The sequence below is a fragment of the Athene cunicularia genome, unplaced genomic scaffold (assembly GCF_003259725.1).
Source record: "Athene cunicularia isolate RWA unplaced genomic scaffold, athCun1 SCF_2, whole genome shotgun sequence".
NCBI lineage: Eukaryota > Metazoa > Chordata > Aves > Strigiformes > Strigidae > Athene > Athene cunicularia.
The window spans coordinates 991,819-1,007,396 of record NW_020799266.1 but is presented as its reverse complement, the minus strand read 5'-3'; the positions used below and the strand labels follow the sequence as shown (position 1 = coordinate 1,007,396).

General features: G+C 38.3%; 1 protein-coding gene across 6 annotated transcripts in view; it reads left to right on the top strand.

The window, feature by feature from the left end:
- PHF20 (PHD finger protein 20) overlaps nucleotides 1-15,578 on the top strand; it is a 72,304-nt gene that overhangs the window by 31,157 nt on the left and 25,569 nt on the right. For 4 of the 6 annotated variants that reach the window (XM_026867192.1, XM_026867194.1, XM_026867191.1 and 1 more), the window contains 2 exons: nucleotides 5,814-6,092; nucleotides 14,943-15,116. The exons of 1 other annotated variant lie outside the window; for it this stretch is intronic. In XM_026867192.1, the coding sequence (XP_026722993.1) occupies nucleotides 5,814-6,092; nucleotides 14,943-15,116 (453 nt within the window). The remainder of the gene's footprint in view (nucleotides 1-5,813; nucleotides 6,093-14,942; nucleotides 15,117-15,578) is intronic. One more of the 6 variants, XM_026867195.1, reaches the window with a different exon arrangement.

Sequence of the window (15,578 nt, the reverse complement as noted above, 5' to 3'; positions counted from 1 at the left end):
TGTGCACTCTTGACATGGCACTTCTGTCAGTACTCAAGTGAGCTGGATCAAAGTAAATTCAGGAATATGCACTCATATTGAATTCTGACCTGAAGTTCAGCTCTGTGGTGGTTTCTGAAAACCCGCATCTCATTTAACGTTAGAAGTGCACTTAACCAACATTAAAAATCTTATTAGCAAGTGGTTTGTTGATACAAGAGTTTTAAAATCCATAGATCCTATTGTGGATAAATCTCCTGTAGTTAAAGTTGGATCTGTGTTTTCCTGTATGTGCTTCTGTCTTGCTTGTGGGCTTGTGCCTGTGATGAGCTGCCTGATGGGGCAACAGTAGGGCTTGGGCTTCCATCTGGGAGCAGCATGTGTGTGCAGCACCGGGACAGGCCTCACATCGTGGGATCTGGAAACAACCACCACTGGCTTCTTGCTCTTGGGGGGCTGTTGAAGAGTCTGAGCATGCTGTCCTAAAATTAACTGGTGTTGGAGGCTCAAAGGTGGCTTAACTTTGTGGTTAATTATCAAGGGAACAGATAGACATCTCTCCAAATACTAATAACTGTATGTTGAGCAGTTGTCAGACTGCCATGTGTATTAAGGCATTTGGGGTTTGGAAAGGGGAGAAGTATATTGTCAGAGTAGGTGGTGTGTGTGTGGAAAAAAGGGATATTTCTTCTGTACAAGATTCCCATGAAATAAATCATGGGAGCTAAGGTCAAAGATATCTTTTCATACTTGGAGTGCAACATTGTAACCCAGTACTAACCCTTTTATTTGTCTGCAGACTTTAAGTCTAGTCACTTGATGAAAACTAAGTACCTTCCTGTAGGAAAACACTACAAAACATAATAAAACTAATAACCTTCATTGTCTTCAGTGTGTGTTGTTAGTATTGTTTCAGCATGGGTGAGTTTTAACTTGCATGATGTATAGGAAGACTGTGGTTTTTATAGCATTTGAGCATCAGGAATTTTTAAGGACGAAAGGGCTCTTTTTAAAGAATGTTTTTCCAGTCAGTGGTGGGTAGATGAATCAAGATTTCTAATAGTTGCAGATGTTTGTAGCAGCAAATACCATTTGGAGTGTTTATATGCTTGTTATGTTTTTAAAAGTGTATGTCTGTAATGTATTCTTAAAGGGCAATATATCATTGCTTGTCAATACTTAAGTTTCTTTTTTAGAATTTTCAGCAAAATTCTGATTAATTACATGTACTAGAGGGTGAAAGTCCTGTTCTGCTGGTTTCTGGCTCTTCCAATGTTTAGGGATCAGAATTGGTGATTAAGATTTATCTAAATCAAGTTGTCTTTCAACAAAGCATGTGACAGTCTGGCGCATTTTTGTAGCCAGTTAAAGCTCTGTTTCATATATCTGAAAACAGAAGCACTCTCCAGCTGTTCATATGGCTTTACTCTTACAAACTGATTTGCCTTTAAAGGTGAGATGTCTTTGCACAGATCTGCTATTGTGTTTGTAGTTTTAATTCCCAGAACTCTTAATGCTACTCTTTTTATTTGCATAGACATGCATCAGGGATTCCATTTGCCTTACACTTGCCATGTGTTTTTCTAATTTTGTCACTTAGTTTTGGGTTTCAGTTAAGGAGAAGTACAGAATCTTTGCATCCAATTTGAGAGAACAGCTGTTTATGCTGCAGTTTAAGTAGGTAGGCTTTGATTCTTTCAAGGTAGTGTAAAAGTTGACATTTTAAGCCTAACAATATGGTTTGTATATTAAAAAGTTCATCCTGCCATGCTCACACTTTTTTTACAGCCAGATGCCACGATCTGGACAATATTTCAGTTACACCTCAAAGTCCAGGTCTTCTACATCCACTCAGCTGCTAGCCCCCTCTAAAGGTGTGTTGAGGCTTGCAGAGAAGTGCACTGTGCTTACAAACTTTTTGTGTGGTATAGACTTCCCTGGTTTTGTTACAAATTTAGTTTCAGCACAGGGAGAAAATGGTGAGCAGAGGATCATATGAAATACTGTCTTGAGTAGTTCTTGCAATGACAAGTAGTGTTTTATGCTCAGATCACAACTTTGTAAATATGTAATGATCTGTGATTATTGATGCCGTATGTATTTGTTACAGCAGGCATCTACTGGAGTGAATTCTGGATGCACTGGAAATACTTGGATGCTGTCCTTACCTAAAGTAGTTCGTGAAGAGCAATTAGGCAAAATGTTCTTTGTTTCACAACTGAGATCTTGGAAGACATAGGGTTTTGAAAATAAAAGAAGAAACATAATTTGGATGCTAAAATGATGAACAGGAGCACTATTGGTGAGCTCAAGGAAAACACCACAAGATTTCAGAAGAAATAAGAACAAAGAAATAGTTAATTAATGAGGAAGCTAGCCCAACGATGTGAAGTGATCCAAAGCATAGTGTAGAAAGTGTCAGCTCAAGAAAGGTGATGGTAACAAATAAATAATCTTGAAAATAATACACATGTGGAAGCACCAGAGAACGTAGGTTTTAGAGAGACAGCAGGTGAAGAAATAACTTGATCTTCGCTTACTGTTTCTGTGGAGACCTGGAAATAGAGACTAGAAGTCTCATCAGTTTAACAGGCAATTGTGTGTGAAGATCTAATGGCTAGAAACTGCAGCAAGGCCAACTTTAATTGGGGGAAAACGCTGAGTGTTACATGCACTGCTGGCTTTCTGGGGTAGCTTACCAGTGCGTTTCAGAAGATGCCTCAGGATGTCAGACCTTCAGTCAAGGTACTGTGCTGCTGCCAGGCATTCCTGTCCCAGCAGGAGTCAGTTCAAACAGAATTGGTGATGGGGGAAAAAAGCTCTTGTGGACTCAAGCTTCATATAGTGACATTTTACTGTAAATGTGGCCATAGCTTGAACCTTGGGTAATGCAGCACAGTGAGAAGTGAGAGAGGTTGCTGATTTGAATGCAGAAGGGGTTTGTTTTTTTTTTCTCCGTAGTGAAAGTTCAAGGAGACACTGTTGTTTGCCCTTGAATCCCTGTGCTTAATACTGTAATGGTTAATTAAATGTGGGGTGAAGGAGTTCTAATTTTGTTTATAAACATGGAAGAAATGACAAGTTGTAGGTCTATCATTAACTTTTCTCTCTACTCTGAGAAAATACCCACCAAGCTCCTCTGAAAAGGCAAGTGTCTGAAAATCTGAAGCTAATACCGTAAAACTTTCTTTCCATAGAAACCAGTTTTAATACCATGCATTGTGGGCAAAAATTGTGTATATATGTAAGGACTGAAGTTTTCCCTTCAGATGTTGTTTTAATGATATGGTTTTCAAGTGTTTGCTGGGAGCACAGGCTCTTCAGAGGCTCTCCTGGGTGGTGGAATTGAGCATCAGGTTCCTACTGTGCCCTCACAGCAGGGTGTTCAAATGTGTTACTTGTAACAAAAGATAATTACCCCAATTTGGTGGTGGTGGTGATGGTAGTAATTTAAGGTTTATTTCAAACTGTGGGATTGTCTGTGTGTTTATTGCTCTGAATAGATTTATTTTTTTTCCCCTGCATGTTGCAGTAAGTTTTTTGTCTGCTTTCCTTCCCCTTCCCCTGTCTTTGTTACCTCTGTTTCTAAACTTCAGCTAATGTGATCCTGTGCTCTTCTAATTTGTAGCTGATCAGTTAGAAGCCGTTCCCTGTATCTTTTCCAGAATTTGTCCAGTTGAATGGAGGGGAATTGCTCTGAGCTTGGATACAGGGCCTCATCATGACAGTTTTGTGATGGTATAATAGTTTCACTTGTATTTGGACCCCATTACCCTCTTCTGCTGCAGTTAAGTTTTCCCATCTTCATGTTAATTATTAAATAGAAACAAGTTCTCTTTCATTTTCCTGAATGCTCGATTTTAGCTTTACAGTCAAGAGAACCTTTCTGCACTTGCTTTCACTAAACCCTCAGGCCATTGCACTGATGGTTCCTGAATAATTTTTCATACTTTATGAATGCAACTTTCGATGGTCTGCAGTCTATTTTGATTTTGGCATTGGCAAACTTTATCATTCTGCAAGTGTGATCCAGCTGTCTGACTGTTGCAATTTTATTACCATAATAGTTTGAAGCAGCATCCCCATCAACATGTTCTTAGTATGGCTATGCCAAAATGTCTTTCACCTTGTTGTCTTTGTGAAACACCTAAAAGTGGTCTTTGTTTTTACTATTTTCTTCTCAAAATTAACTCAATAGTTTTTAACGAGTCTGTGCGTATGACTTCTTAAATCCTTCCATGTACTGCAGCCTCCATAGTACCATTACTTTTTCCCCTCTCTATGAATTGACTTCAAATTTTGTGTTTGTCATAACATGATACTTAAAAACTGAGTGTGCTTCGGATACAGCTATCTAGGATGCTTGCCTTCACTAGGACATAACTTTTAAGTATGCAGCTCATTAACACTCACCATTTTTGTTGCCACATGCTGAAATTTTCTGAACAAATTGTCCTGCATTCTTATACCAAGATCACGTTGACGCTACCTCTTAACACTCCTGTTCAGTGTGTTCCTGCATATGTGCACTTGTGGAAAGTCTTATTCTTTCTGCGCTTATTCTTGTTTGTAATGTTTCTGGGCCCTTTTTTGTTTCTTGTTTTCAACTACTTCTGATATAATGTCCTAATGTTCATTCATGTGCTGCATACCTTCAGTTTTGTATCACTTGCTAGATCTGGGTCTTAGCTTTAAACACTTCATTCTTAATCCTCCAAGTTTGAAAATATTTGTAAATATGGAAATAATATTTTAGTACTGGCAAAACAAATAGAAAAAATCTATTTGGAAGCTGTTTTGTAAAGATGACACCTCCTTTCCCTTGTCCTCTAGTTGGTGAGGGATTTTTTTGATGCTGTGTGCTATGGTGGATAATTGCCTGGATCTCTTTACATCTGTGTGTTTCCAAATTTCTTTCTCTCCTCTGTATTGGGTACAGATACTGGTGACAGTAATCTGATTTACTCTTAGTTCAGAATGTTTCTTTTGTATATATTTTAGCAAAAACATGAATTAAGTCTCTGAAATTCTGGAAGAACTGGTAATTTACCGGGTTAAGTTAAGGTATAGCACTAGGTTGCACAGCAGTGCTTTAAAACAGATGCCTTAAAACATTCTTCCATATGAGTCTGAAGACATTCCTTTTTTTGAGAAACTGACTATAGCTCATACAGGACATTTTTTAACAGATGTAAGCAATTTTCCTTTTGCTTAGTTTCATTCTTTCATTACTGCTTGAAAATTGAAATAAAATTCAGTTTTACTTGCAAAAGGTAGCTCTGAGGTACTGCTTCCATTGTTCTTGGAAGTAACCAGACTTTGGTGGTAAGACAAGGCATCAGAAAGCAGGTAGCAAAACAGTAGTTGTAAGCAAAGTAGCAGAACTGTTTTCCTTGGAAGTGCTTTCACTGTGAACAGTTGTAAAAAAATTAAATAAAATTAAATAAATACTTGATAAGACACAATCTTCAGTGTACTGACTAAAATACACAATCTCTGTAATTCAGTCTCATCTCTATGGCAGCACTATATAGAGTGATATTAGCTGTTGGGCAAGGGACTCATGGAAGCAAAATGTTGTGTTCTGACAATAGCTCATTCATAAAAACACTGTCGTCATGACAACCAATTTTTAAGAGTGGAACAGTCTTCTTTTAAAAGCTATTGATCTGAAAGGCAGATAGCAGCATTAAAATGAATTTTTTTTTTTTTTTTTTAGCATTTCATAGCTAATGTTTGCATGCATGCCCATTTCTTTTTTTGTTTTAAGTTTAGGAAACCGTTTGATAAATATAGCAAATGCATGGGAGAATTTATCTGTTTTGTTCTTACAGTAACAAAACCTTGTAGGAGAGCAGATTTTCTTGCATCAAAAAAAGCTGCAACTGTTGATCAAGATCACAAGTTTAGATGCAAGTTCTTGGACTGTTCAAAATCCTTCCGCAAAGCCAAGCTATTGCATTATCACATGAAATACTTTCATGGAGTGGAGAAGGCTGCAGAATCACAGCAAAACCCTGTAAAAAGAAATATTCAAACCAGAGCTTCTTTGGCTTCTGAAAAAGCTAATCAAGAAAGGTCAAAAAGAGGACGGACCACAGCTGGTTCATTGTGTAAGTATGTTGCTGATCTCTTCCTTTCTCTCTCTTTTTTTTTTTTTTTTTTTTTTTTTTTTTTTTTGTTCTGGGTTGAAAGAGTCTCTTTAGGACTCCATCTTAGCATATTTCTTTTTGGAGAAGAGGCATAATATGTGTGAATGTTATGTTTTAGTGAAGATAAGACTGAAGAAATTTCCTCATCTAGAAATACATATCATATTCTGTAATGAACAGACTATGGAGCTTCTCTTAATTCTTTGTAACAACTCAGTTGAGTATTACAACTCCGCTTTTTTCAAAACTACCATTCCCTGACTTTCTGACTTCTTTTTTTTCCTCTGGTTTGACAAATATCTAAACAGTATTATTCAAAGACTTTGTCCTTTTCTATATTAAGGAAACAGTCTGGGTAATTCCAGTTCTTTCCTGCTTCTTGCTTAGTCTTTGCATTTCATGGTCTGATTCAAGACTACTTAGCTAGAAATCCATTACCAGTTTCTGCAGTATTTACTGTTCTCATTGTTGGACCTGTGGGGAAGAAAAGTCTTAGCAATTGCAGTTGTTGAGTACTACAGCTGTATGTGAAAAAGATCTTTACACAACTTATGGGTAGTGGAAAGGGATAAAAACTTAATGGTTAGGAAAAAAATCGGTGCTTAATGATCACTGTGTTGCAGTCTTCACAATCACATTAACTTCTGCTTCACTGTCTCATTTTCTGAAGTGCTTTCTTCCTAGTGTCTTGCGTAACATCAGAGTGGCCATCTAGGTCTAGTTGTGAACTGCAGTAACCTATCCAGACTTCATTCTTGTGGTCTGACTTCTCTTTGTACTGCAGGTTTATAAAAATTGTCATCTCTCTTGGCTTCTGATTGAGCCTGTATTTTAAAAAACAGCCTTCTCTTTGCTGTATTCCCTGGTGTTTGCCTTTGCATTTGATCTTTCATTAATATTCTGTTTAAGAATTTCAAAGTCTTGCAAAGTCTTGTTCACTGACTGACGGCAGAATATATTTAGCCTCACTTTGCTTTGTGTCTGCTTTTCCTCATGTGCCCAGCAAACTTTCATTTGATGTGCTACTGTCTATTCCTAACAAGATAAGTGTAACTTAACATACTGTTACTGCATGTAAACTTCTATACCCCAAACATTTCTGTAACTTAATCAAATTCTATACCTTTGCATAAGGTAGAGGAAGATTTTTTTTTTTTCCCTTAAATGCATTAGGAAGTGCCAATTTGTGGGTATTATACATTAAGCATGCAGGTTAAATGAAACTGCAGTATTGTCTTGAGATGCACAACTGAGACAAGTGCTTTGTGAAGAGTGGCTGCCAAACTGCACAGTGATCAGAATAGGCTTCTGTCATGTTGTGTGCTTTTCCATAAACTGACTTCTGTTCTGCTTTTTGTAACTGGATAATTATTTTGGTTTGAAAAGTTGTTTTCCTGTAATTGCCTTGAATGAACTGGCTACTGACTCAAGATCTTGATCCTTTCATTTATCCTTTCCCCCAAGTGCACACTAATGGTTTGATGTCATTATCTTGGCTGCACTGGCAGGTAATGCATTATGGTGTTGAGTTGTAACCCTGTTTGCTTATTTTAAGCCCTCCCCCATTTCATTCCCCAGTTGTGGATGGACTGTATCAAAGATGTGCTTCATAGCATATCCCTGCGAATAGCCCCAGGTGTGCTGAAAGCTGTTGAGCAGTGCATCAATGTGGAAGGCAGATAGTAAAGTTTTCAAGTCCCCTTCACTGTCAAAGCCTGCTACTGTGGAGCTACAGTAAGGTTTTTCTTGATGAGGAAAAGTAATGTTATTCTATATCAGTTACATCATATGCCTGATATTTAGTGCCATTTTTTTTAACTCAGCGTGTTCTTAATTCTTCTCATTTTTGCTGTGAGTGTACCACACGTTCTGAAGTACAGTTAATGAGGTTTATGAGCTCATACTCTTGCATTCTGTGTTCTGTTCTTTTTGCAAGCATCTCTTCTGTTCTTAATGATGTATATATAGGAAGACAGCCTGCTAAGCAAGACTTTCTCCATGTCTGCTGAACACTTTTGTGCCAGCTTTTAAAAAGGCTTCTCAGGATGTGCTGCTTAGTGAGAGCAAAGGCTTTTGAATACATAATGAAGTAAGGTACATGGTGGATTTGCCTCACATCTTTACAATCCTTTTGTGCGTGAAAATTCTCCTGTTCAGAGTGGATGTATTTAAATCATTTTACCTTTTGGTACAAATGTCATTTTTGTTATTATATGAGGTTTTAATGCTTAAGAAGAGGTGACAATTTCTAACAGATAAGACTTTAGAAATCATGAGTCCTGTTATTCCATAAGCGTGGAGATACTCGTGCTTCAGAAGCTTTATCACACTTAAGTCCTTATCTCACAAATTTGATTTTTGGAATTCTGGGACTCCTTACTGTTTCTGCTACACATTAAATGAAAATAAATAAGTACTGGGGGTGGACTGCTGGCTAGATTTAAAGTGAAAATACTTTTTGTTCCTGAAGTTCTAGGAAATACACAGTATTCAGAACAGTAACAAAACTTTGTCCTTGTAGTGCTTAAAATTAGAAATTTGACACATAGAAAAGATGGGTGTAAGTGGTTTTCGATGACCATGTTGTGAGATGCAGGAAGGAACAATTTAAGTAGAATTCCTTTGCACTGCAGTGGAGACTCTGAAATTTGAACCTCTAAAATGTAAATTGTGGCACTTGGCATTGACTTCAAAACTTGAGTGAGCTGGAAAGGTTAATGTGGAACTGATTTGTCCTGTTTCTCCCTTTTCTCTAAGAAGGCTCTTACCATTGCAGTGGCAAATTTGGCAGACATCTCTAAATTGAGGGGACGGAGTGAACAGAGGGGAAGGAGTTACCATTGCCTACCTTGTATTTTAGATATACCTTACTAGTCTGAATGGAATGACACAGACGTATATAGCTACTGGATGCATTCAGGCAATACCTCCTTAATTTATTAGGAAATATTACAAGATCATTATGATGAAATAGCTCTTTCCCCAGTCCCATGTTATCATACTTGCCTCCATGCGGCTACTTGGTCTTTACTGAAAGGACTGTCCTTACAGAGAATAAAGCAGTTGATTTTGTGTCCCTCGGGATATAGGAGGTGCAGGCATTTCTGCCCTCAGCTCTTAGATTGCATTATAGAGCCACCTGCAGCTCTTCTGTTAAAGAGGAGAATCAAGACCTGCAGAAATCTATGTGGATGCATAATCTTAAAACAAGCTTTATGAGCATAGGTTGCAGATGGCTTCTCAAAGTCTGTCTTGTGGGAAAGAGTTGCTTGAGTTTTTGACAGTTCAAATCAAGATGTTCTATCAAATTTATCACTTGGAAATCGAATGTGATGTAATAGCTGTTAAAATTTTTGGCAGTTAGTTACTTGCTGGTTGCTGTAATAAAAAGAGTAGAAACACATGCCATGTTCATATGCATTAACGTTGATAGGCTTTTTTTGTGGCCTCTTTCTCTGCACAAGCACTTAGTTTACTGTTGGTGTCATCCCATACTGTGACTTGTGCCCTACAAACAACTTCCTCTGAAGGTGCCAGCAGAAGCTGCTTGTTTTCTGATGTAGACCATGCCAAGGGAATGAGGCATGGAATAGCTTCATTTAATTCTTTACATCTGCAACTCATAATTTCAGTATCTGATCATCTTGACTTTGAGTCTTTCTGAATTGCTGGCTTTCACTTTTTAGCAAAATCTTTTCATTTGGAGGCTAACAGAATTTAGTTCATGCCCTTGCGTTGGATAATTTTCCTGAAATCTGAAATCCAACTTGTGCCAGACTTTAGAGCTTGCACAGCTGAGATGCACCTCACATCAGCCCTTGGGGAGGCTCTATAATGGAAAGGTAGTGAAGATTTGTCAGGAAATTCTAATGTTGGTAGATATGAACAAGTAGGAGAGTTGATGGCATTTCCTTGCACACACATATTGAAACCTTTACGAAGGTGGTTGGTGTACTCTTAATGCTATTAATAACCACTTAGTAGTGCTGACAAACTTGATACTGCCCTCAACACAGCTGTTGTACTGGCAGGGACTTCATCAGTTGATACCCTTAGGCTCCTAGGACATACTTCAGTTCCTCTGAGGATTTTTGTTCTAATGGAAGTTAAACCTGATTTTGAGACTAAAAATGCTGTGCAGTGTTAGGCTGCAGCTTTGGTATGTGGGTATATAATGTCAGCCTCAGTCTGACAAGTCTTGGCTTGGCTGTTCTCCCTGCCATGAGGAAAAAAAAAGCAACAGACCTGCAATTTTCTACAGAGACTGTAGAAAATCTGTCCCTATTGAGGAGTCCATACTTGAAAGTTCTTACTCAAAGAAAAAACATGTATTTTGTCAGTATGTTTAAATTCTTCTACATGACCTTGCTGTTAGAAAATTCTGCCTACTTATAGTTAGTATGTCACGTTAATGCATGTCTTAATGCCAGAAATACATGTAAAGAGAAAAGGGGTCTTGTCTTTACTCATGTTACTTACTGATGAGATCCTAGCTGTGCATGTATAGGAAACAGATTGGCAGACTTGCTTTGACAGACTGGACATTGAAGGCAACCAGTTGTCAACTGATAGCTGCTAACATGTGAACCTTTAGCATGTGGCTTAGTGGTTTTCAGGGTGATCCTTTGGGGGCTTTCCTGTTTCCTCTGGGTATTGGCTGATGGATGCCTCTTTGCTAGGCAGTAGGTGACCTACAAACAGGGTTTCTCACTGGAGTAGGTGAAGATTGCATTAACACCCTCAGTGTTTTGCAGAATTGCTGATCGTCTTTGTGGCTTATCTTGAGAATACTGCAGTTAGTTTGTGGAGGATGGCTGTGTGAAATACTTCAGCTGTAAGTCAAGATGATATGTGGTCTTTCAGTTCTTGAAAATAGCAGTGGATATTCTCAGCAAATGATCTCACAGCTGTGGATGGTGAATATTGCCCAATTCACAACACTTGGGAAATCAGTCTCTTCCTGTGAAGGCTGAATTATCTTAACTGGGGTCTGACATCTTTTGTGTTCCATTGGACAGAAAACTATTGCCTTGTCTGTCACTGAGTCTTGACATGCTTAGGTATAAATTCTCTTAAGGCTCTTCCTTGTGGTTTCTGCATGGTTGAGGTGGTTTTGTATCTCAGGTTTGTATCTGTTAGTTTTTAAGATCCTTTACTGCTTCTGGATCAGCTCTTTATGTGGAAGAGGATACTTCTCCCGGGTTTAGAGAGGCCTGAAAGAACTCTATGGAAGACAGTCGGGGACAGTTAATCAGCAAGCCTCTTAAGTTTTTTTTTATGAACATATCTCCTGCTTCTGTTAGTGCTATTTAGCATCATCTGACCTAGAAATTAATCTGCTATTGTTAAATTACATCATCACTGTTCAAGAACAGTGAAACTGTTCACTGCCCTGGATGTCAGGAGGGCTTTTGTGGTCAAGAATTTGTCAGGAATCATGTAATTCTAATGATGATTAATAATACTCTGGATCATAGAGGTATTTAAGGGTATTAATACCTGTTTTGATTTTTGAGTTGGTCACCATCAGGAATGTGTGGAAGCTGTAGCTGAGATGCCATCTCAGGATGTCTCCTTAAGTCAAGTGCAGGCTCTTCATGGGACCTGCATAGACAGATTAAGGAAATGCACAGGAATCTCCTATGCACTTCCTTATAGCAGTCTCTATCAACATAGTCCTGCTGTTCACTGCAGGCTCATAGTACTGTCATTCTTTTGACTGGTAGCCTCAGTAGAGTGCTTACATGGACAAATGACTTTCAGGAAAAGTTACAGTGCTAACAAGAGTTGAAGGTGTTGTCCACGTAAACACAGTGTATTGTGCACTCTGTGTTGGCCTTTCTTGAAACTGCAAGTCAGAAGTTCCTGTGATTGGGAGGAGGCAGAGGAGTGGGAAGCCTTCTGGAGAGTTGGCTCAGGGAGTTGTGAGGATGAAAGCACATGGCACACTTTGCAGCTGGTGCTAAGTCTGAACCTGGGAAACATGCAAGTTTTAAAAGTATGTGCCTAAATACATGTTCTTGGCTGTGGTTTTTATGGTAAGTAATTGCTCTTTGTTCTTTTGGGGGCGATTTTATAAATTGGCTTGTCTGAATTATACTTGAAGATGTTGTATTGAGAGGAAACAGGGCACTAAATATGGAAGGCTTACAAGTTTGAGTCTTCATAAAACAAGTTTTAACATTTATTTTCCCCAAAATTTAGGATAACTTTCCAGCTTTTTTTAATCTCGTCTTCTCAAATTTAGTCTCAACTCCTAAAACATATTTCTGAGTGCTCAGAGATCTTACAGACCCTCTAAACATTTAAACTGCAACAGAGGAGATTCAGACTGGACATTAGGAAAAGATTTTTCCCAGAAAGAGTGGTCAGAGAGTGGAACAGGCTGCCCAGGGAGGGGGGGAGTCCCCATCCCTGGTGGTGTTTAAGGGCTGTTTGGATGAGCTGTGGGGGATGTGGGGTAGGGGAGAACTTTGTAGAGTCGGGCTGAGGGTTGGACTCGCTGATCCCGAGGGGCTTTTCCAACCTGAATGGTTCTCTGTTTTCTATCAGTTGAACAAAAGGTGTTTCAAAACTTAACATATTTGTTGACAACTATTTTTTTGTCAGTTACTGAAGAAAAATACATCTGATGTATGATAGAATACACTTGAGCTCCCCCAGTACAGTGTTTACTGGTAGCTAAAAAAATCTTAGAGAAATGTATTAACATTTATGTGTCTTTAAGAAAAACTCCTTAAACTTCAGTCTCACAAATCTAGAAACACCAACAGATAGAAAATAGGGTTTTCTTCCAAGAGTCTGTGTGAACAGATCTCAACCCACATGAAGCTCAGATGCCCTGTGCTTTCTGAAGGAGTGTTGGGATTAAAGTGACTATGGGGTTCTTCAAATGTTAATTCATGGACTTGAATTGAGGTGTTGGGAGAGGGGAAAGTTAGGAGGCCTAAATGAAGGTTGTCTGTTTTATATAGATTTTTATATTGTGATTTTGGTGTTCTGTAAAGGTTTTTGAAACAATGCAGATAGGTAGAGAGTCAGGAAAGCTCAAGAGAGGCTTGTTTACATGGCCTCTCACCCTGTACTGCTACAAACAGTTTGCATTTCAGAAAGTTTGTTAGGACACTGGTGTTCCCAGACAGATTATGAAGTACCTTAATCTTATTTTTCAGCTACCATGTGCCATGGGAGAAGATTTGTCTCTCTGAACTGATGAAGTCTTGTTCAACCCAGTAATCATGGAAGTTCATATGAGCAAATTCTGTTAGCAATAAGTCCTACAAAAATAGATCTGTATTCAAAAAACAAAACACCCTCTCTGTGTACTTCTCCCCACAAGAGAAGTTAGTCCTGTTAAAAATGATATGCTATACAGAAACTGCAGTATCTTATCAAGGAATATGTTCTGGTTTTGATAATTCTTCATGGACAAAACTTGCTACTTTCTAGCATCTTGCAGCTCTTGAGATAAATCAGCACCCAGGGAAAGGTGACAGTTGCCTGACTGGACGAAAGGTACTGTTATGAGATAGTCTTGTGTGGAAAACTGGGATTTGGTCTAATTGCTGTCTTCTGTTGTGGCGCTGTAAAGCACTATGGCAGGTGATTAGAAGATAACCATTTGGTTACACAAATAGTTATGTACTAATTCTTTTTTTTCTTTAAGTTTTAATGCAACTTCGGAGTGAGAGGACCAGGGAAAAAGTCATCTGATGGCCTTCAGATTTCTGGATCTTGGACTTTCTGAAGAGATCCACTTGATTCTGAAGTTCTGTAATGACATGTTTTAATGTGACTTGTTATAGCTTCAACTTGAAATGTTGGTCAGAGCAGAGTACTTGATACCATTTTTTTTCTCCTAAGTATGCTCTCTTGGACTCTTCCTTCTGTTTTCAGTCCTCTTCAGGTGCTGCTCACAATTACTTACTTAGAGGTGTCCAAGAGACAAGAAGGAAGTTGTCTTTAGTATCCACTGAACTCCTGAGATGCTTATGATCATAGAATTGGACATTCCTGATGGAAGCCAGTACGGTGTCACATACTGGGTCATATTAACCAAGTTACTTGATGTTGTACTCCAAAATGGCGATATACTTGTCTCATTCAGTTACATGCCATGTAGTCATAGCTTTTATCAGTTTCACTTCCCTTTTTCCATGTCCAGGAGTCTTCCAGTAGGATTTTCTAGCAGTAGTTAGGAAGATGGGAACTATTTGACTTGACTCAAATAGTAAATAGAATCTCAGATGAAGCAGTGTCCTTATGATTTTATCATGATTTTAGGTAGTGACCTTGAGTTCTTGCATCTCGCTCAAAACGCTCTAGTATGTATTTAAAATACTGCCCTTCCTTAGATGTGCAGAGCTTCTCTATGCCACTTCTATTTGCATCATTACAAAGCACAGTTTTGAGAACAGGCTGTGGTTCCTCTAACTAAATCAACAGGGCCACTTTTAAACTAATAATTAAAATTACCTGACCCATATCTCTGCCAAACTGAACTGTTTCTCTTTCCATCTTTCTTCAAAGACCCAGTATTTCTGGAAGTGTGGAGCTTTGGGCAATGCATTTGCATCCACTGTTCTTTCTTGGGGGGGGGGGGAATAATATCCAAACCAACCCACAAAAGCATTACAGGTTTTATCCTTTAATTCAACTTCTGTTCAAAAGCTTTTTGGTCGTCAAGTTGCTAGGACTGAGTTGAGCAGTGTGTCTGACCAGAAACGTGGACTACCAGAACTGCTGCTAGTGAAGTAGACTTACATTTTGAAACCATTTAAAGCTTGGACTTCGTCTTTATTCTCTTTGTAGATGCTCCTCTACACATAGCCCTAAGGAGTACCCCATATAAAGATGAAAAAATAGAAAAGAGAAGAACTTCATCTCCTGTAAGTGCATTAAATAGTCACCGACATTCTGTTAGAGCACAAACCAAGAACCACATAGCGAGATCACTGCGGAAACCTCAAGAAAGAGTTGAAAATGGTACGCCTTTTTAGTTTAACATGAAAAAGTTAAACTTGGAAAAATCTGGGAAATGTTTTAAGCATTGTAAGGAACTGAATATTGATAGAAAGTATTCTGTATACCTTTTAGAGAGTTTAGTTTTTCATGAATGTACAGTGTAAAATGTAAGTGGTGTTTTTTCACTTTTTCTTTGTGATAGTTTCAAATGAAGATTCATTATAAGGGTATTTTGTAAGTTTTCTTGCTATATTCATTGAGGTTTATTCTTCCCAGTCAGCATATAATATTTTTAAGGTGTACAAAGTACTGAAGTATTTAAGGGCATTTTAAAAGATTCTTGCTTATTTTTGCTTGTTTGACACTTGTGTCTTGATTCTGTTAAATTCTTGGTTGTCCAAAGCATTAAGTATTTTAAATAATCCTGAATTCATTGAGATACCTAAGCTTAATAAAGCAAAAAAACCCAAACAAGGAAGGGGG